Below are 21930 nucleotides of genomic sequence, written 5' to 3'. Positions count from 1 at the left end.
CATTTTTATTAATGTAATAAAAGTATATAAACTTTGATAAAATACTTGTAAATTGATATGCAGCCTGTATTATGCCCCCTAGGAAAATGAGCATACTCTATTAATTACTGTTAATATTTTATGGTATGCTGCAAACCAGTGTCAGCTAACATAATATATACTAACAGTTGCACAGACATTTGTGGTCATTTTGCTTTTCATAAAGATACAGGGCACAAAAGACAACTTTGAGAGTTCCTTGGAAAAAGTAGATCTGAGCTCAATGAGTTTTGCTTTTATTCCAACATAAACAAAGCTAGATTGAAAGTATTCTTACTTTCTGACCACAATTGATATTCAGTACAGGCAAAGTTATGTTGCTTCATACTGGTGGGACATCCCTGCACATATCAGTTTGTGGTAATCAAATTTATTCTCGACGGGGCAAGTCTCTTGGTGACAATTTTTATAAAATGTGTTTTTTGTGCTGCTAGATCACACAGTGTCAGTTCCATAAAAATTGACATGTTTTTCTGTGAAAATAGGATTTTCACAGGTATGGAATTTCATAGGATTGTTTTATATTGGTAGGGATCTTAAAAAACAAAGTAAACAAAACAAAATTATACAGACTGACCAGAAAGGGCTTGCTAGAAAAGTCCAGAAGACTGGGTGATGAGACGCTGGAGAGCAGCCCTGCAGAGAGGGATCTGGGGGTTGTGGTTGACAGCAAGTTGAATGTGAGCCAGCAGTGTGCCCTGGCAGCCAGGAAGTCCACCCGTACCCTGGGGTGCATCAAGCACAGCATTGCTAGTCAGTCAAGGGAGGTGATTGTCCCACTCTACTCTGCGCTGGTCCAGCCTCACCTCGAGTTAAGTACTGTGTGCAGGTCTGGGCACCACAGTACAAGAAGGACATTAAACTGTTGGAGAGTGTCCAGAGGAGGGCGACGGAGATGGAGAAGGGCCTAGAGCGGAAGATGTATGAGGAGCGGCTGAGGGCACTGGGCCTGTTCAGCCTGGAGAAGAGGAGGCTGAGGGGGGACCTCATTGCGGTCTACAACTTCCTTGCAAGGGGGAGTGGAGAGGCAGGTGACCTATTCTCCGTAAACACCAGTGATAGGACCCACAGGAATGGTGTTAAGCTGAGGCAGGGGAAGTTCAGGCTGGACATCAGGAAGAGGTTCTTCACCGAAAGGGTGGTTGCACACTGGAACATGTTCCCCAGGGATGTAGTCACTGCACCAAGCCTGTCTGAATTTAAAAAGCAATTGGACTGTGCACTTAGTCACATGGTCTAAACTTTTGGGCAGACCTATGAGGTGCCAGGAGTTGGACTTGATGATCCTTATGGGTCCCTTCCAACTCGGGATGTTCTATGATTCTGTGATTCTATGATTCTATGACTTTCCCTCACCTAATACATGGCTTTTTACCATGGACTGATAACTTTAAATAAATAGTCACTTTAAGTGAAAAAAGTCGAAGCAGATTTTTCTAAGTATGCATGTACATGTATATGCATATAAGCTACAACTTAACTCCAACAAATCTCCAGACTGGGACTCCAGGACCAAAGAAGCCAAGGACAACCCTGTGTGTTGGCAGTTGTGCAGGGCGACCCTTTTAGGTGTATTTCCTTTACTTCCTCTATGCTCTAACAGTTAATGATTCTGATGAAGAACTTAGATGTAAATTTTAATATTTGGCTGACAAGGTCAACATCCTTGCCTGTTTTTTTGTTTGTGCAGTGCTCCTAACACCATACATTTGTTGCACCTCTAAATGTGCACAGTTATCACAGAGGGCAGCCTCAGCAGGTTCAGATTCAGTACAGTGCACAGCGCTGTGGATGTTGTGTGTGATAGCAGACTTCCCTAGATTTACTTGCACGGCCAGTTGGTGCTTGCTGATAACAAACTGGGTGATTTACGCATGCTAAGGGCATGGTTAGAATGGACTTGTTGGCATCTAAAAGCACAAAAGTACACGCTGAGCCTCTGGAAACTGTAAAACCTTTTTCTTCGAGTGAATGCTTACTGTGCATTAGGGAGCTGACCTTAATGCCCCACAACATTTAATTTTTTTCTTTTCTTCTAAATTCCCTGAAATACTCTTTTAAAACAAAACAAAAAAAAAAAATAAAAAAAAACCTTCTCTCTGTTAAAACTATTACAACCCATTGCTTTATTGCATAAAGCTTGTATTTCATTCTTTTCTGTACAAGTCAGAAACAGATTACTATATTAACACACAGGATTGGAAAACGACTATCACGATACGCTCTAGCAAATACAGGACAACATGCCTTCCATTAATGTTATGATTTTCTCCATAAAGAGAAAATTATTATAAAATATAATTTCTATTATTGCTAAAACTCCGTTTACCACACTGTAGCTTACTGAAAAGATCGTTGAACTTGCCTCTTAGAAAAAGTTCACTTAGATTTTAAAATGGTTTATTAAATTCACAAATTCCCTGTTTCTCCTTGCTGTCTTTTGTCGTGTACGATGTCACAATTTTCTAACTGTGCTTCTGTACTGAGAACTTGTGTTTTTCTAGTAAATTAATACTAATATTATGATAATGTTTAAAACATTTACCTTCTAGGTGAATTACTGGGTGTCCTATATTGGTACAGATATAAGGTTCCTTTGAACTCTCAAATACAGTTAACTGAATTAAACTTTCAGGAATGTTCCAGCTTATGAATTTAGCCAGTATGTATTATTATGTCTTTAACAGCAAAATAAAATATTTTGCATGTTTTACAGACGATTACACAGGAACTGTGTGTGTGGTATGTGGTAATGAAATCTCTTCTGTAGATAACTTTAGAGGCTGCTGGTGCATTATGCTTGCAAGTGTCTGGCTTGAGAGATTCTGCAGAGACAATTTTTCTGTATTCGTGTTGCTTGCTTTCTTAACCCTCTTATTCCCAGGTAATAGTGTGCTATGGTGTAAACTGTGATCTGCAAAATAGGTTAATGTAATGATAAAGTAGAGGTTTTGCTGGCACTGTGGTCATACAACCTGTAGTGATTTGGTGGTGGGTTGTAATAAGAACCATGAAATTTCCTGCCTACACCAGGAAAGTTGTGTCATCAGAGCTCTGACTTCCAGGTGCAGAAGCGAAGTCACCAGAGCACACACATAGAGATATCTTGGCACAGACTGCTTGTCAGCAAGAGAGCTCCTGTTGTGCAGGGGTTGTTTCACTCTGGAGACAAGCTATGGTTTGCCAGCTTGTATCAAACGTGTGTGGACAAATGCAAATCTGCAGAAACAAGAAACATCGTGTTGCTAAAACTGTAAAGTACACCAGAATTAACATGGGCAAATGTGAGTTGCTTACAAAAAATGTGTTAGAATTGCCATAGGGTGGAATTATCACTTTGAAAGATCTCACTCCCACAACTCAGAAAGGTGTAGAGGTGCTGGAAAATGAGGTTCTGCACTGCTCTCTGGAGATCATGTCTATTTTGACTTCATTATTACAGCTCTGAATATTGTTACTCTTTAATGCCATGTTGTCATATTCATGGTCTTACTGTTGATGTGCTCGGTGCTCTAACCATATATTGAATAAGGTATTTTTTCATTCCATTAAAAACTAATTTGACACACACACTCCTTTCCTGAACTATAATTTTGCAAGCAGACCCTGTATAAATTACTTGATCTGCAAATAGACCTGTGTTTACCAGTATACATCCTCTTACACCATGCTTTTCTTTTTCTTTTTTTTTTTTTTAACTTGGAAGATGAACCATACCATTCCTTTGAATATTTATGTAGGAGTATTTGATGAACTATCTAATAATGTATTGTTTTTTTCCGAGATAAATATCTCATGTGAAGTTGAGTTATTGATTTGCTCCATGTTGTCTGGAAATTAAAAGTAGCGAAGGAAGTATTTCCAAACTGTAAGCTGGAAAGGCATATCCTAAGAGAAGCTTTGACTTTTGTGCACATTTGTGTGTATGCGAGGGTGGAGAACCCTTACTGGTTTAAGCAACATTTCTATTTGCAGCAGCATATTCACAGTGCTCCTGCCATCTTCCAGCTCTGATGGACTGGGAGCATTGACTGGTCCACTGGCTCTCTAAACTCATGTATGATGGCAAATGCTTAAGGTACAATGAATCTTTCTCCACTGCCACGAAGAAATACACAAATGGAGAAGAAGGATGATTCCAATTTTCCTCTTGCAGTCCAGAGATAAGCCTTCAGAAAAGTTGGAGGAGTCAGAGGATTGATTTGTTGTGAAGGATAGTTAGAGGAGGCAGCAAATCAATTTACTGAAGCGAGATGTTTGTGGGAGGGTCTGCTAGGACCTGCGGCTGGGGAGGACTAAGTTAAACGATGCCCCAAGGTAAAGTGATGCAGATAAAGGCGGACATTTCTGAAATGAATGAATTCAGAATGAAATGCAGATCTCAAAGCAGCAAAGAACCTCCTATTGTGCTTGAGAATTTAGGATAGAGGTAAATTAAAGAGGCCAGTTGTTGGCAGAAAATTGCTTGAAGAAATTTTATGAACTAGAGATACTTTCATAAGGTTTCTTAAGGACTGAGAAAGAAAGAGAAAATAAAAATCAAATCCAAATATGCTTCTGGGAAAGAAATTACAATTTTTTAGAGTAAATCTGATTTCTGGTTGTGATATATTATTAAATTTTGTAATGAGATGAGTATTTAACACTTTACTTAAGCTCTGTAATTTCCATTGTAGTCATTTTAGCTTTTTATTATAAGATTCTTCCACACTAAATTTTGCTGAAACAAACTGTTTTTCCTAAAATGAATCATTCATGTTTTATGTTGCAATAGAATACTTCTCTACAGTCAGAGTTAAATGTAAGAAAGTCTTTTAAATAGTGAAGTGGAAAAATGATTTCCACACTGCATATTTTTGGAAATCTTGTATTTTGTAGCAGTTCATGCATACTACCGATGTCACCCACTAAACCAGGTTCCTAAGCACGAGGTCCAACCTTTCGTTGAACACCCTCAGGGACAGTGACTCTACCAGCTCCCTGGGCAACCCATTCCAATGCCTGACTACTATTTCTGAGAGGAAAAGTCTCCTAATTTCCAACCTAAACCTCCCCTGGTGCAACTTGAAGCCATTTCCTCTAGTCCTATCACTAGTTACCTGTGAGAAGAGGCCAACCCCCAGCTCCCCACACCTTCCTTTCAGGTAGTTGTAGAGAACTATGAGCCTCCTCTTTTCCAGACTAAACAACCCCAGTTCCCTCAAGCCACTCCTCATAGGACTTGTGTTCCAGGCCCCTCACCATCTTTGTAGCCCTTCTCTGGATACCTTCCAAGGGCTCGATGTCCTTCTTGTACTGATGGAAATTCTGAAATCCCAAATCTGTTTCTATTTTTTTTTTTTTTTTTTTTTTTTTTTTCCTATTTCTAATTTGTCTCTGTTTCTTTCTTAGTCCTCAGTTCTCCTGATAATCAGAGATTTATGAGGATGTACTTGTTTGTTGCCTTACAAGTGTTTTCTGTAAGAAGTAATGCAACAAACCCACACATGGCAAGTTATAATATGAACGAATATGTGGCAGCTAGAATATGAAAGAAGGTGAATAAATTGTAATAAGAAGTTTGTGACAAACTTCAAAATAACTCCATGGAAGAGAGAGCTTTGTTGATATTTTAATAACTTCATCACAGCATAATTAATAATAATTAACTAATTGTGTAGCATTACTATATAGTATTTGGCTGAGATTTTTCCCTTACTTTATGCGTGTTTTCCTATTCTTCTAGGAGAAAATGTTACTAACTTAAGTTTTTAAACTGCAGGAATGGGACTGGCACTTCATCTGGAAGTAAACAGATATTATATTATGACTTAATGTGACTTTCTTCTATCTTTTTGAGTAGATTAGAAATATGAAGCTTTTTATTTATTTTTTAAATGACCTGTTTTGGAATGCTGAACAACACTGACACAAGCAGTAGCCCTTTTGCAGGTAATAATGCATAAATGGGTCTGCTGAGGATTTAATATATCTTTTGATGACCTGTCAGCACATAGCATTCTGTTACTTACACAAACTGAGTAATCACCATTCATGTAGCACGAACCCTTTGGTACATTCATATCACTGTAGGAAGTATACAAAGCAGCAGTTACTGATGACAAAAAGGGTAAATGCTGAACAATCACTCATAAGATCATTGATTATAAAGTATTCATTATTATTCAGATTATAAAGTATTCTGTATTCAGTAAAAGGAACTTTTTTTTTTCTTTTTACAAATTTCCAAGGCTGAAACCAGTAAGTTCTCTAAAATTTAATCTGCTGAACTATGTATTAATTTTAGTAGTGTATTCTCATTTTGGTCTGTTTCTACCTTCTGTTATTTTTACATAACTTTCAATCAGTTGGAAACCTTGCCCGTATCTGACCACAGGATTGTGCACTTAACATATATATACCATTGCAATAAAAGACAAAATCCAATATTGCTAGTTCATAAAGCTAAAGATAAAATATTGTACAGTTCTAGTACTCATTCACAGTGAAGGGAGGTTATGTAAAATTCCCCATTCAGAGGATTCAGGACAATGCAGGATTAGGTCTGTTTGTCTTAAGGTTTATATTTATCATACACATTTAACATAGAAAACAGTTTTGCTTTTTTTTTTTTTTTTTTTTAATCTTAAGTAATTCAGAAGTCTTTGTCCATCCCTGTTGATGTGTCCTTCTACCATCAGTTGTGTGATACACACTCGTTTTGCTATGTATCAAAGCATCTGTGTTTGAGGGAACTTTTATGTATTTTTTACATCTTTTACTGCTTAATATTAATTGTTTTACCTGTGATTTACAAATTTTCAGTTGATAAATTTTCTTAGTATTATCTCTTTTATTATTTTCTTAGTATTATATTTATTATGTCTATAAAGGAGAAGAAATGTCTTTTAATTCCCTGTTTTAAAAGATTTATCTCTAGGTTTTTCAGTTCTTTAGTATCTTAACCTGCAGTGTCTCTTAGCATCCAGTGACTGAGCAGCTGTAATATTTTTGTTCCTCTCATACATTTTTATTCAAATGTATTGTTTGCTAAAGAAACAGAACTGGATGACTGTTTCAGGATGTTCTCAGAATAAATTCCTTAGGCTGGCCAATGTAGGTCTTGCTGATTGTGCTTGTGCCAGGCAGCCTTCTGCACCAGAAGGGAACACAGACATTTTGAAGAACATAAAAAGTTTATGGTGTTTGCTTTCTGACTTTCACTCTAACAATATTGAAATGTTTTTTGTGCTCAACTATTTGAGTTGTTTGTGCTCAACTATTTAGAGAAGGAAAAGGAAGAAAAGTTGGTGCATTTGTATAGTCAGCCTGTATGTTCTTGCCTGGAAAATTCCATTTGGTTCAGCTGACAATTTTTACATGGCCTCTTCTTTCTTTCCTGCTGCTGTCTTTGAGATTAGTTTGGAATAGTACAGAAGAGAAAAATACTACTTTTACCTTGGACTGCTGAGGCTGCATATCTCTATATGTATGTACATGCTTGTTCTAATAGTGTTTTATCTTATGTTGCAATGGGACTGACAAGAATATTTAAAGGTTTGTGGGAACAAGTGATTTCCACTTCCCTTTTTCAGAAAGAGATAAATTAAATAACTTCTATTTGATCTTTCCTGTTGGTAATGTTTCAATTTACACAAAATATTAAGCTATACTTGCATTTACAAAATAAAATTATCTGTAAAAATAAAGAACATTGACCCAGGATCTCTTTTGTTAGTTGATGTTTTGCTTTGTATTGTTTTGCTTTGGTAGTAAGCCTTGGACTAATATTGCTCTTATAAAAGTCATTTGGAGTGAGTTCAGATCTTTGGTTTCAATAGTATTACATGGGGTGCAGGAATCTGAATAACAAACAATATAATCTGAAAAGGTCTAAGGGCTCCTATCATGTAAATTGTGAGAGTGTTCCTTATTACTCAGGATGTTGAACTTACACTGGCAAGTTTAGTGTAATAATCCTGAGATAACTGAATGTTTGGTCTCATACATAAATCATGTGTATTACAGAAGATCATAGAAGACTTGCACAACCTTTTAGAAAATTATCTCAATCTTTGTAAGTGACATTTTGCCCAGTCTGCTGCATATGGACAGAAAAATGCACTTTCTAATAAATTAATAAGTGGCCACTGTGTATGATTTCACTCCCATATATTATTTCGCTGAAAGTGTGCTTAGTGTAAGACAAATAGCAATTCAATGTTCAGAAATGCAGTGAGGGCAATTCTATATGTTTTCGACATTGCTTTTCACATTCCAAATGCTTATTTGCAAATCTCTTCTATTAAGTAAGATGTGCAAACCCCTCAACTTCCATCAGAATGATTCTCCAATCATTTTTATCTTAACAACTATTCTTAAAAGCTCAAATTATGTGTGGAATGCATCACCTGGAAGAATTAAAGCAAAACCTCTGAATAACCAGTCTGCCACTTAGCTTAGCATGTATAAAAACTCCGTTCAGTAGCTCTTTTGATATTTTCCCTTTTTTATATATTTTCCTTAGTCCACTGTGATGTACTTTTTTTTTCTACAAAATAAACGAAAAAGGAGGACAGTTTAACTGGGGTTAAATATCTGTACTTCTGTCAGCATGGTACCACAGCCTGAAAGATGACATCCACAGCCTGGCAAAGTTTCTGATAAATTGTAGGTTCCCTTCTTCCAGAGTGGCATAGCAGACAGATTTATGTAGGTCAGCAAGAGAAGTTATTACTGTTATTATTTATTATGTTTGGCTGAAAAAAGGTTACAATTTCAGAATACTTTCTGTAGTAGAATTATTATTCCCTTGACAGCATTCTCTATTAGCACAGCTAAACAAATAATATGAAAGTAGGATTTTTCTTGTAACTTTAGAAGGGTTTCCAGACATAGGGTGAAGATAGGGTTCATAGCTGTGGATACTAGTCTCACCATTGGAACAAGTAAATATGTATTTATGTGTTGCTTATGTTGTTGGAAAGCCAATGTGCATAGTTGTACAATAAAAGGGAAGGAATTGTAGAGGCAGACAGGGACTGGTTTCTTTTGGTTAACAAGAATGTAATACAAATTAAAATAGATTTTACTGTAATAATATTGACATTTCAAGCTCTATCCTGACCACAACTAAAGTAACAAAGGACAGAAGAATACGATTACATCTGTTTATGGTTGCAAAAACACCAGTATGTATTTTTCACAAGTTCTGTTGGCCTAGCATGCAGACATTCTTGACTTAAGCTGGGTGATGAATCTACTTTGCATCTATCTGCTGTAGAGTAGATGGATGTATGCCTACCTATAATTATCTTTGCTGACTCCTACATGCGTTTCCCTCTTCCTCCCTATTTTAAAAGTTACACTGTGTAACTTAATCTGAATTCTGTGCCACCGGTTAGGATACATGCTGAATAATTTACTTAGAGAATTGATAAGAGAAAAATTTATTTCCAAACACTTTTTTTTTTTTTAATCTCTTGAGGGATTATTTATTGTACAAGTACTTGTTCTGGGCATTCTTTTGCCACAGTCTGACTTTTTTTTTACTTAGTATACTAAGAACTACAATATGCACTAGAAAAATCAAACACAATTTATAAGACAAATAGTCACAACTGGGGATAAGGAATATAAATAGGATGACATCAAATGAAAAAAGCTGATGATCCAACAAGGCTTCTATAGATGTTGTTTCTAATGTCAGGAGAATTGCAGATTAGTCTTGCTATTCTTTATAAGTAAGCCTATTTATCAACTTTCAGGAAAAATCTAATTTAAGGTGGCACATTTTCCTTAGTTCTGCCACACTTCAAAGCTTAAAGCACACAAGTTTGTCAGCCATTCTGTCCTGGCTGTAATCAGCGTGTGAGATTCCCATTCAGGCCTTTCTTCATCAGCCAGGTCCTGGCTAGTCCTGGCTGCCTCTGATAATGTAATTTTAGTTTGCTTGATTAGTAAAGTTAAAAAAAAAAAAAAAAAGACTAGAAAGTCTTAGCATTTAACACCTTTATCCAATTCAGGCTTTATGTTGAAATAGAGAGAACAATTTAAATTGCAAATGTTCTCTATAAGAAGCTGGATTTCTGTAAAGTAGAACTTAGTCACACCATCAAGAAAAAAAGATGACAAACTGTAAAAAAAAAAACAAAAACATTTGGACAAGGTGGATACTGGCAGAGGTTATGCTGTATTTCCTGGATAACTTACAGAAAGAGAAACTTTTTCTGAAGAGACATAGCAAGAAATGTGAATTTTAACAATTTTGGAGAAAATATGCAAGAATGTAAAAATTCACAGTTATGCTAGCATGTATTACATTTTTAACATGATGCTTATAACTGAGTCACAAAATGGATTTGTGTACATTTATATTCATTCTTTAAAAGCTGAGTAGAGCTCAAGCAACTAAAACAAGCTGTTATATATTTTCCTCTTTTTTATCCATTTCACTTGATGTAAGAATACCTTAGCATACAATGTCACATTAGTTTTATATATGTAAATACTTTCAAGTCAAAACATGTCGTGTGAGCATATTTTATCAGCTATTATCACTGAGATATTTATATACACAATCTGAAAAAAAGTTCCATGTTTATAAAAATTTAAAGTAATTTTGCTCCTTTAGGATTTACTGTATTTGCGGGAATACATTTGTTCTTACAGTCAGAAGGAATTTAGCTATGCATTGACTAAGAATTTTTTATCATTTCTGAAATCGGGGAAACTTGTTTAAATATGTTAGCAATGATGTGCAAGATAAAACAGATGTGAAACAGTATCTGATCGCTGTTTAAATGTAATAAAATCAGCTGAACAACAAAGTCATGAATAGCATATTATCATAGATAAGAAATTTTCTTAGGCATTCCAGAATGCTGATGTTCTTACAGAGAGCTTTAGGATAAATCCATATAATTCCCCTGTGTGACATTTTGAAAAGCCCAGAGCTGTGAATATCACACCTGATTGCTTTTAAGTCTAAAGCTTTCATGTGCAGGAAATAATGTTTCAATTAAAAAGAGAGGGAAAGGGGAAGTCATTTGACATTACTCTATTGCATTCAAAATCATGTACAGAAAATCATGTACAGAAAATGAAAAGGAGAGCTGCTGACTCAAATCAAACAGACTTAAATATTTGTATCAGCTGTTCAAAAGGTTTTTAGGTCAAAAGTGTAATGATATTACAATATCAGGTCTGTAAACCTGATGGTTTCAGTGTCTTGATTATTGAAATTTTGCTATAACTAGTTACCAAACACTTGTTTTTCTTCTCCATTTCTCCCACTTCAACTCTGCCATCATTTAGTGCCTACAGTCTATAAATTCCCTCTACTATAATTTGTAACTGAGCAATTGTGAAGATACTGTCTAAGATTACAAATACTGACAGCAGGTAGAAAGAATTTCTACCCATTACTAGACTGACATTGCTTTGTGCTTTTCCATGTGAAGTGTATTTCATTTACAATTAAAAGTGTATATGTGCACTTGTAAGATTAGTGAGCATTTTAATTTTTAATACCACCTACAGTATCTGACATTTCCCTGGGGATTCAGAGGGAATCCTTTCTCCTTGCATAAAGACAATAGGATGCATTTACCCTAAAATTGCCCTTGAAATAGATACTTTTTCTAGTAATGTTTGGAATAATTTCTCCCAAATGACCTCTCCTTTCCTGTAAGATGCTTGATCATTAGATCTTGAAATAGAGATTTGGCTTTTGCTTATGGATGGTTTTCTTTACAGAACACTAAGAAAAGAATTTTGCCTTGTGAAGATTCCTCATGTAGGAATTTGCTGGCAGTATAAAAAGCATTGTTCTTGTATGGATGACCTCCTTGCGCAGAATGATAGTTTTATCCTTCTCTACATCATTATGTTTGCTGTACAAAAATCCTGCTGTGCTACATCATAATAACATGTAATCTTCTTGCTCAGTTTAGCTGAGATTTAAGGAGCTGCTGTTCATGGAAGCAGTTTTCTAAAGTCTGATCTATAATTTACCAGAATCAACCAGGCAAAAGAGCAAGAGGCTTTATAAGAGGGATACAGCCCTTAAAACTCTTAAATGAAGATTAGTTTAAAGTTTTACAATCCGGTACAGAACCATCTGGCAAATCTCATGTCAGGCTTTGTTAAACCCCTGAGCTTTCCTAGGATGCTGTAGTCACTCATCCCCACCCCACAGCTGGCCCTTATCATCCATTTCCCTGTCTCCTACCAGACACCCGCTTTACTCAAAGATACATTGCAACAAAAGAAGGTAATAAGTGAGGGGCTGCTTTTTCTAAAGTAATAGTATAACAGCTCTAAATAATGGAGGCTGTGGGTGTGCAGCACCTCTGGAAATCATGCCCTTATAATTGCTGTCTGGCTGTATATGCACTAGGTGATTTATTACATCTTTGAAGAGGTAATTGCAAGATAAAAGCTGCCTGTTGGCAGAACCATTAGAGACTTGCTGGGTTAAATTGTGGCATTTGAGGCCAAGGAAGCACGGGGAAGACATACAGCAACATCAGAAGGCATTTTGATATTTTCAGAAAGGGAATCACAGTTATAGCCAAAGCAATGTAGAAGTTGCATAAATTCCAGGTGGCTGTTTGGCGTGGAAAGCTGATTGTTCTCGTTGTGCCTAAATCACATTTCAGAGATCTAGACTGTGGGTTCCCTGCTGATAGCTCCACAGTGGGTTTAATCTGTAGTTCTAAATTGTCTTTTTGTTCTTTGGCAAAAGGCACGCCTAATGTGTTTCTCAGACAGCAAAAACATTCCCATGTGAATCACTACTATCATATTGATTTCAGCTATGGCTTTCCCACATACTTCTATCTCATACAGATTTATTTTCTTATTTATCTAAAGCTTGGAAGTATGGAGCAAAGTGGTTTTTGTTGTTGTTGTTGTTGTTTTTGTTTGTTTGTTTTTTCCTATCAGTATGTTCCATCAAATTAAATTTTTCACTCAAATTAACCTGTCTGATCACCTTTCACGTGAAGGATCACAGGAGGCTGAAGGAGGAGATTGCAGGAATCCAATTACCTGAAATCAACTCACAGGCAGGAACATGGCATTGTTAATGGAGATTATCTCCTTCTCAGGCTTATAGCATTTCTCTCTCTCAATGTGATGACAAAGATGTTCTCTCTGGACAATGAAATTAGTATACATGATTTCTTGATTATAATGTGGGGCAGAAAAACACTAAATTCTGCAGTTCCTCTTGAAGAATTGTTGCTTTTGTCTGTTTACTTTAAACATAAGTGCAAAAGACAAAAGCAGCCCCAAAGAAACATATGCAATCCCGACCAGACTTTGATAATGTAGCAGTGCTAATACACTACTTACAAAATGTCTTTTGCTGTTTGTTTCCTAAATCTCACTTTAAGCGATAGAGTATTTCAGCTTGAAAGACAATTTCATAAAGCCTTTTTTTTTTCTTCTTTCTTGTAAAGTGCCAGAGTGGAACACTTTGACTCAGACAATCTTAATGCTGCCATAGCAATTTTGTAAGGCACCAGAGAAAAATGCATCGTATTATCTTTGAATTTCAGTCTGCCTTTGCTTCTCACAGCAATCAATAACCATTAGTATTATTGGTAGTAGTATCTGTCTAGATAATTTTAGGGCTTTTCCAGAAATCAAAATACATAAAACAAAATTGTCATGTCATAACTTTTTCTTTACTTTTTAACTCTAATAAATTCAGCTTTTCTCTTAAGAAAAGCAAAAACCTGTCAATACGGAAGTGGAATGAAAAGGAGCTGACTCCTAGCTGAACAAATCCAGTAGCTAGTACTGGAATAAAAAGTTTGAGAGCCAGAGAAAATTCCTTTGTGGACTGGAAAAGTGATAGTCATTGAAAAATCAGTCATATCCATGGGTCAAGTTATTATTATTTTTTTAATAATTATTTTAAAAGCTATTTGTGAAGCTGAGGCCAACCAATTGAACATCATTTAACTTCTTCCTAGCTAAAGGGGAAGAATTTTCCTATGGTTTCAGACGACGCATTTTGCACCAGAGGTAAGCCTGATGGCTCAGGAATCCTGGCTGGAGAGGTGAAGGGATGCAGCCGGCCTCCAGTGACTCCCAAGAAGCAGGGTGTTGTTCCCACGTGCAGATGGACCTGGCAGCCTGCTCTCTTTACTGCTTCTGCTGCGATGTGCTGTGTGAGAGAGGCAGGTGAAAGGGAGAGCTCGTTAGGTGGCTGTCACACAGGATGATGTGGAATGGGCCTCCTTCTTCCTCAGGCAGCTGTGTCCCACCTCCCTAACCTAGGCAATGGACTGGTGGGGCAACGTCCAAGGCAATAAGGCAGAGAGCACTGGAACCGTGCCGCAGGGCAGAGTGAGCACAGGGCTGAGCCTGCTGGAGAAAATAGGTTGAGCAAATTAGCAGTGTCTTGTTTTGGCTCAACCTAACCTGTATGGACACTGGGAGCTGAACAGTGTAGGGGGAAGGTACCATCAGAAGGGAGATCTCTGCACATACAGTTGTAAAATTAGTTTGAGAAATTTCAATTGCATAAGAGATTACCCCCTCGTATTTCAGAATGGAGACTGTTAGTATGGCAACTTAAAGATAAAAATGAATCCTGTCTTAAAATGATGACTTACATGACCTTTAGATTCGAGTTTAAAATTTATTTTCTCTTGTAGATTTTGTATGTGTGGATATTACCTGCCAAGCTGTCATAAGTAATTATATGTTCATTAAGTTATTGTTCCTAATAAACAACAGGAAATTTTCATGATGAATTTCATTTTTGCCTAAAGAAAAGATTAATAATTACATTGATTGAATGTTAACACTTTGTTTTGCTGTTACAAATAGACAATTCCAAATATCAGCAAAATATTTTGTGCACAGTGTTTTTACTGCCTCGCCGTTACACTGGACTTTATTGATTGCTGACATAGTTGATCAGGGTAATTTGTAGGTGGTCTTGTAGAAGATGACTGATGTGGTTGGCCATGTGATGACTCAATAAACTAAAGTTTCTTTCTTGCTGTCTCAGTGAAAATAACCGAAATCTGGACTTTCTGCAAATGGACAGGATTGCCTGGCCTTGGGGAATAGTGCATTTCTCACTAGGCGAAAGGGATCCCTAAGATAGAGGAAACTTTTAAAGCCAGTGAGACCCTTGGTGGTTGGTTTGTTTGTTTGTTTGTTTGTTTGCTTCTACTAGTGCCTATAACAAGGTAGCTATACAAGATATCAAGTAATGGTGTAGAACAAAATGAGTCTCTGTCTACTCAAGAGGATGGGTAAAGTGTTGAATGAACGGTGGGTACTGAATCAGATGTCCAGATACGCCCTGTGCTTGCGGAATGGTAGCTGGCTGTAGCAGAAATGACAGGTGTTTCATCAAAAATGAAAAGAACCTAATTTATTCTAGAAGTCATGCTTGCCTGCTAGAAAAAAAATCTAATCTGTGCATGTACAAGAGCTAAGGGAGCTTTAATGGCACTGCTGAAACCATAATGTAATATCCAGGTTGAAATCATTCCATCTTTATCTCATTATGAGTACAATTTTCTTCTATGTGTGAAACTTAAATGTCAAATTGAGGAAGTAGAGGGAACATAAACAAAAGACTGTGGGCATATTCCTATTGTTTCTTTTGAGAAATTGTAGAAACTGCAGAAGGTTGTAGGAAGATGCTTCAAGCAAAATGGGGGGATAAAGGCTTCCAAAAGCTTCCTGCATTTAGTAAGAGCTTTTTTATCTGTGCTGGAAGGAAGACGCTCACAGGAGGATTGTCTGTCATTACCACATTCTTCCTCTTATAAATGGGAAAAGAGAACTTGTGGATAAGCACTACTTACATGATCCATGAAGAATGTGTGTCTCAGCGAGCTGTAAGTAGGCAGTGCATAGACTGAAAGCACAGTTGCTAGAGTAGCATGTAGTTCAGAACAGGTATTTGCACAATTTGAGTTTTGCAACATGCTGAGTTTGAAGCTAAAGCAGATGTGCTGCTTGTTAGCAGCCCAAGTACTGGTTGGGAATTGTAAGCTACCTTGTGTATAGCCACAGCTCACATGGATGTCATGTCTTTTTTTTTTTCTTCTTCTTTCTTTTTTTTATTTTTTCTTCAATGAAAAGTAGCAGTGCAAAGAGACTGCCTGGTTCTTTGTGGAAACCAGACTGGTATCGTGGTAGAGCCTTTAATTTCCTGAGCTTTCGTTCTTTTAGTTCTGAAACATTGTAAAAATGGAACGAGAGCTAGAAGGAAGATGTTTTACTGAATCCCCTGTTGTGATTCAGTACCTTGTGTGAAAAACCTCAGTGGGCTGAGAGCAGTGACTGCTTGGTTGGTTTTGTTTGTTTGCTTGTTTTTGTTTGTTTGTGTACTTCCTTACAGTGTTACAGGATGCAGGCTACTGACAGATGGGTAGTTGCTCCAGAATCTGCTTTATCTGTCACTCTTGCTGTGTTGTGTACTTTCTGATGCTTGTCTTTGGAGGAATGAAAGGGTATACGTGGGTGCTGGGCAGAGGGAACAGTAGGAAGCAAATGAAGAGAACAAGGTGCTGGTCTGTAAGAAGCTCAGCGTTAAGAGGTGATCAAGTCTTCATTAAGTTGTATCTAACATTTAGAGCATTGTTTTAAAGTGTTACTCAAGAGTTTTGGGTATTGTCTCGCCTAAGTGTACTTCAGCATCCTTTATGATCTCATTTTAGGGACGTGGTTTACTGGTTGATATTGGTGGTAGGGGGACTTTTCCAAAGTTAATGATTCTGTGATTCATACACTTGCTTCTTGCTTTTCCCCTCTGCTCTAAAGTAAAACTAACTGGACAAATTTTATATTTAAAAAAAAAAAAAAAAAAAGAAAGAAAGAAAAAAAAAAAAAAAAAGATGTGCAATTCCAAGAGAAACTATTTGTAAAGAAATACTCAGATTTTTAATGTCAGTTCCTGGCAGGCTATTCCATATGGAATTATTATGGTAACTTGGCACCACAATTGGTATGTTTAATAATTTTCAGTATGCGTTTGGGTCCCTTTTATGCTTGATTATTACATTTAAAGAAAGATTATAAGGTAGAATACATTTGCTTTTGAACATATGAAAAACACAACCTTCCCTTTCCAGATGCATTCATTTTAACTTTGTATAGCATTCACTAAATCTGTGGTTATTTCTTTTTTGTTTTGAAATGCACTTATTGTTCTATTTCAAGAATGAATCATGTTCAGTTGCTACCCCAAAATATAACACAACAAAAATGGTAAAAATGATTGTCTGTAATCTATTATTACAGGCAACTGAACCTGCCAAAACAAAATTGCCATTTAATAAGGTGTGTTTTTTTTTTTTTGAAATGAGACCTGTGAATGTTCCATGCTAACTGAAGTTGCCCACAAGTTCTGTATATTAAAAAAATGTTTCCTTTTAAGTGACTGTATTTTACTGTATATGACAGAAAATCCGCTGGCATATCTCTTCTTCTCTTTGTCAATCCTTGAAGTCTCAATGGGCATTTAGATCGCTCTCATGTGAGACCTGGATAAGATGCTATTTATATTGAATATTGTCAAAGGCCTTATCCAACAGTTAGCATGTTAGAGATGTATTTCTGGAGGAGGAAGATCCTGACACTTAAATAGTTTATTTCAGCACAAGACCTGTTCTGTGAACTTCATTGTTTCCATTTTATGACTGAAAGAAATTAGGTAGAAAGAAAATATAGTCAACTTCTTTTTATTTATGCAGCAGTGTGCAAAGTTCCTTCCCTGGGAAATTCATACAGAGAAAATTAAAAGGAGCTGACATACTGTTCAGTGCTTAGTCCCAGTGCTTACAAATCTCACATATTTATTACTGAAACAGAGCAATTACATATATTAACAAGTATTTGCAGAATGCTTTGGTAATATTAAAAAATAAAAATAAAAATGGAAGTATGAAGGGTCAGCAAATCTAATTCTCTGAAGATCACTTTAATCTATTTGATTATACAGAGTTCTGCTTTATGGTGGTCGATCTTGAAAAAATTCCAACGTAGTGAAAAGCTGGAGAAAACAAGCTATTAACTGCTCAGTCTTCTGGGCTCCAGCTAGGAAGAGCATTAAGGAGAGGCAAGGGCTATCATCTGAAAATGTGACTTGTCTGCACAAATAATGCAGACTTGAAATCATTCTTCCATGGGATTTCTTTTAATTCACCTACTTAAGTTTAATTCAACTTAAATAAGTGGATTTTTAAATTTCTGTGGAACAATTTAAATTCACCTATTTTAGTTAAGTCTCTGTCCTTCTCTTAAGGTGTGCATTCAACACAGCACAGCCTAGGCAGGAAATGGCAGAAAAAACAGAGCTGTGTTCTCTCTGAAATTTTGCTCCTGAATCTTGCTGTGTTAACAGATGACTTCAGGCTTTTGTTTGAGGTTTTCCGTCTCTACTCACAGATGGAGGTGTGCACCCCCACACCTGGAAAGTTAAAGGTGCTCTATGAAAATTAGGTTAATTGGCTGCAAAAATATCAGACCTGCAGTCTACTCAGAATGTATGCAGTCGACAAATGTTATGATTATTTTGTATGAATTTTGTGCATAAGTGTTGTTTTATTCCCTCAAGGGAAATTAATGCTGAATACTGATAAAGTAGTTGAACGTATAACCTAATACATACTTTTCTCTCCTAACAGCACACAAAAGAAATGGGAAGACCACAAACTCCTTTAAAAGAAGCAACACTGGAGCCTTGGACTCAGCCACAGGTAGGCTGGAAAAACTTTTCTCATAATGCTTTTTTCTTCAATGGTGGTTTCTGTATGTTTTAACAGAATCAATCTAAAGAAACAATGGAACAGGTAGTTTTGCAGTTCTTAACATCATATGCCGAAATGATTTGTTTTGCTGTTAACCGTTGTTAATAGTGTGCTTTTAATTAAACTTTCAGGATCCTAAATCAGCTTTTGTTCTAGGGTACAAATGCCAAAATTGTATTTCCTTCAGTTTCTGTTTCTGACATGCTTAAAAGACTGCAAAACTTCACAAAACCAAACCAGTTTCTGAATGGTGTATCAAGAAAACTGTGAGCATCCTCTGAAGTTTGTGGAGTGCTATTTTGAAAGGGAGGTTTGAAAAATCAACCTATTAAATTGTAATGATTTATCCAAAAAGACAGCAATACCTAATCATGAAAAAAAATAAAAATAAAAATAAAATTAAGAAATTGGGAGATTAATATGCAACATATCTGTTCCTTAGCACAAAGCGGTTTGGATTCTTTGGTCTTGTATTTGTGTATTACGCAAAACAGTTATAATCTGATGACACGCAGAAGTTCAGATCCACCCTTGCTGTTTGTTCCCTTTCTATCAGTGTACTGAACCATGCATTGATGTGTAGCTTCTGAGTGGCTCGAAGGAAGGAAAGAGCCAGTTCATATTGTAGGTGATACTGGACGTTGCTGTTCCAAGGATAAGGGTTGGGACTGTACAAGAAGAGGAGCTGGAGCAGGGTTGAGGTAAAAAAAAAAAAAAAAAAAAAAGAGGTGGGAGGATAAATCTGGAGGATCAGTCTTCGTTTGCAAATTCTCAGGGGAAGATTGCTGATGCTTTTTATGGATGTGGGGGCATGTTTCTTTCAGCAGCAAAACAGTAATTTATTTGGCACAGTACCTCTTCCTGACACAAGAAACTACCTCTGCTTTTCAAGGTTCACTTGTTGCTAAAGGTGGCAGTGAATCTGTAATGCCAAAGTTGAGAGTTTTCTGGCAAAGATGGAGAGAACCAGGCAAAGGTTACAACCTCTGATCTGTAATTATGGTGTTATTGTAGTCTAGAGTAGGCTCTGCCATGTATTTTCAGTCTGTAAGCAATCTGCCCAAATAAAAATTCTCCTGTTTAGTCTCTAGGTTTAAAAACTAAATATGTGTGATCCTAGCGTTTAGGCTTGTTTTAAAGGCATGTTTACTCCAAAAGCACAAGGCAAACACAGCATAGGGATTTTGAAATAGAAATGAAAAAAACACACATCTCTATTATTGCTAACTTTGTTCATGTTTTAGTGTTATTATTTTTAAATTAGTTGTGATGCTAACTGTGTAGGCTTTTGTAGTATAATCTGTACAGCCAATTACAATTTGCTAACATTGCTGGTGGTTCTTAAGAGGTAAGTTCTCTGTAGTTATACTTGCACGGTATTTATATCCATGCAGAGAGAAAGCTGCTACCTGCAAACATACAGGCCTTGTAGTGTAGTGAAATCCCTCAAGTGTTACTCTCAAACACATAGCCTTTTATGTACTTACTATGCAAAACGTCTCCAGACGCAGCGTGTGCCCGGCCTGTTTCCAGGTACTGCATGGCCCAAACTCCCAACGCCTCTATCCAGACAGTTGCTAATCACAATCATTACGCATTCATTGATCTGTGTCTGCAATCAATAATGTTTATGTACAGGACCACAGGAGCTTGCTATGGTCCATAGTTACTAATAGACAGTAACTCCTTGTATGCAGGCACACAACTGTTGAGGAGAGTGTTTTGTTAAGTCTGTTACTGCTGAACAGCTAATGAATCATTGTGGAGGGATAGGCTCCTCCTGTTTTGTTGCTTACGGCAAGTGTTGCAGGGAGGCAGAGAGTTTGGGTTTAGGGCCAGATATCAGCTTACTGGCAGACCTGAGTGAAGTTTGGCTTTTGACTTGCGAGAGGAGGAGGCGAAGCAGCTTGATGCGGTATTCGTAGTGTAGTGGAGCTCTGGTGCACGAATGGGGGTGAGATAGAGGTGATCTTTTGCAGCCAGTTTTCTTTCATGCTTTATGTGACTGCTGCCAGTCATGTTGTTGAAGAAATACTCTGTTGGACACTCCCAGTGCTGAAAAGAATCCTTGTTCTTCCTTGTTCTTCCATGTCACCTGATCACTTCTGAAAGCTGCATTTGCCACTACTGTATTTAATAGCTACCCAGATTAAAACACAGAAAACGCTTTTGTCATTTCTATTCATTTTGTGAAAAAAAATAAATAATATTTTTTAAGTGCACACAAAGAAGCTAAAACCCATATGCCTTATTGTTTCATGGAGAGAAGAAATGTAATCAACAAAATCAAAAACTGCTGGAGCCATTATTGTTGCACAAAGTTAAATTAGTTGTTAATTCTTTCACGGATGTAATTCTGGCCCCTGCAAATCCCTCCTTAGATATTTTGTATAAAGTGAGTAAAAATTCATGGCATGGATAAAAGCTTTGTCTATTTTATGAGCAACAGGCAAATGATCCAAATGGTGCTCATAAAGCAAATGGTTCCCAGCTCTAAAAGGAGGAGGAATATATTTAAAAGCTGCTAGAATGAACCATGAGTAAAACCAACTCCTATTTACAAGATGGTGTTATTTACATGAAAGCTTTTATTTATTTATTTATTTATTCATTCATTCATTCCCTCTGAGGGAAAGACTCTCTACTTTTGTCCACTTAATAATAACAGTAAAAAATCATTACATTTTCTTGGGCTATTTACCGCATTTTCAGTGTTCAGAGTTGCTGTGGGATACGTTTTATCAACAGTGAGTGAAAGAAATAGCTGAGCGCAGGGCTTCAGTGTTCAGGGCCAAGCAGTCAGTGAAGCAGAAAGCACCACATCTGTCCCCTAATACCAGGAGGTGAGAAGCTGATACACATTAGTGGTTGGACAATTTCACACAAAGTCTGATGGAAACAAAAAGCAGCTCTTTCCGTGTAGAAGGAGGGAAGGCTGTATGTTTCATGCTCTATCACAGTTCTATTTTCCTTACAGGCTCAAGGTTTCATCTCAGAAGTAGCCAGTTAGCTGACAATTTTGAAACTGAACTGATCAACGAAAGAAAAAGTAAAGAACTATAGTGCTTTGACAGGCTAATTATTTTTTATTTTTTATATATATTTTTTATTATTAATATAT

At 36.8% G+C, this 21930-nt stretch overlaps 1 protein-coding gene across 2 annotated transcripts in view; it reads left to right on the top strand.

The window, feature by feature from the left end:
* Positions 1-21930, top strand: part of PCDH11X (protocadherin 11 X-linked) — a 473826-nt gene that overhangs the window by 206890 nt on the left and 245006 nt on the right. For both annotated transcript variants that reach the window (XM_032196196.1, XM_032196195.1), the window contains exon 5: positions 18687-18758. In XM_032196196.1, coding sequence (XP_032052087.1) covers positions 18687-18758 — 72 coding nt within the window. The remainder of the gene's footprint in view (positions 1-18686; positions 18759-21930) is intronic.

The sequence above is a fragment of the Aythya fuligula genome, chromosome 13 (assembly GCF_009819795.1).
Source record: "Aythya fuligula isolate bAytFul2 chromosome 13, bAytFul2.pri, whole genome shotgun sequence".
In the NCBI taxonomy this organism is placed as follows: Eukaryota; Metazoa; Chordata; class Aves; order Anseriformes; family Anatidae; genus Aythya; species Aythya fuligula.
This window is presented reverse-complemented; position numbering and strand designations above follow the sequence as displayed.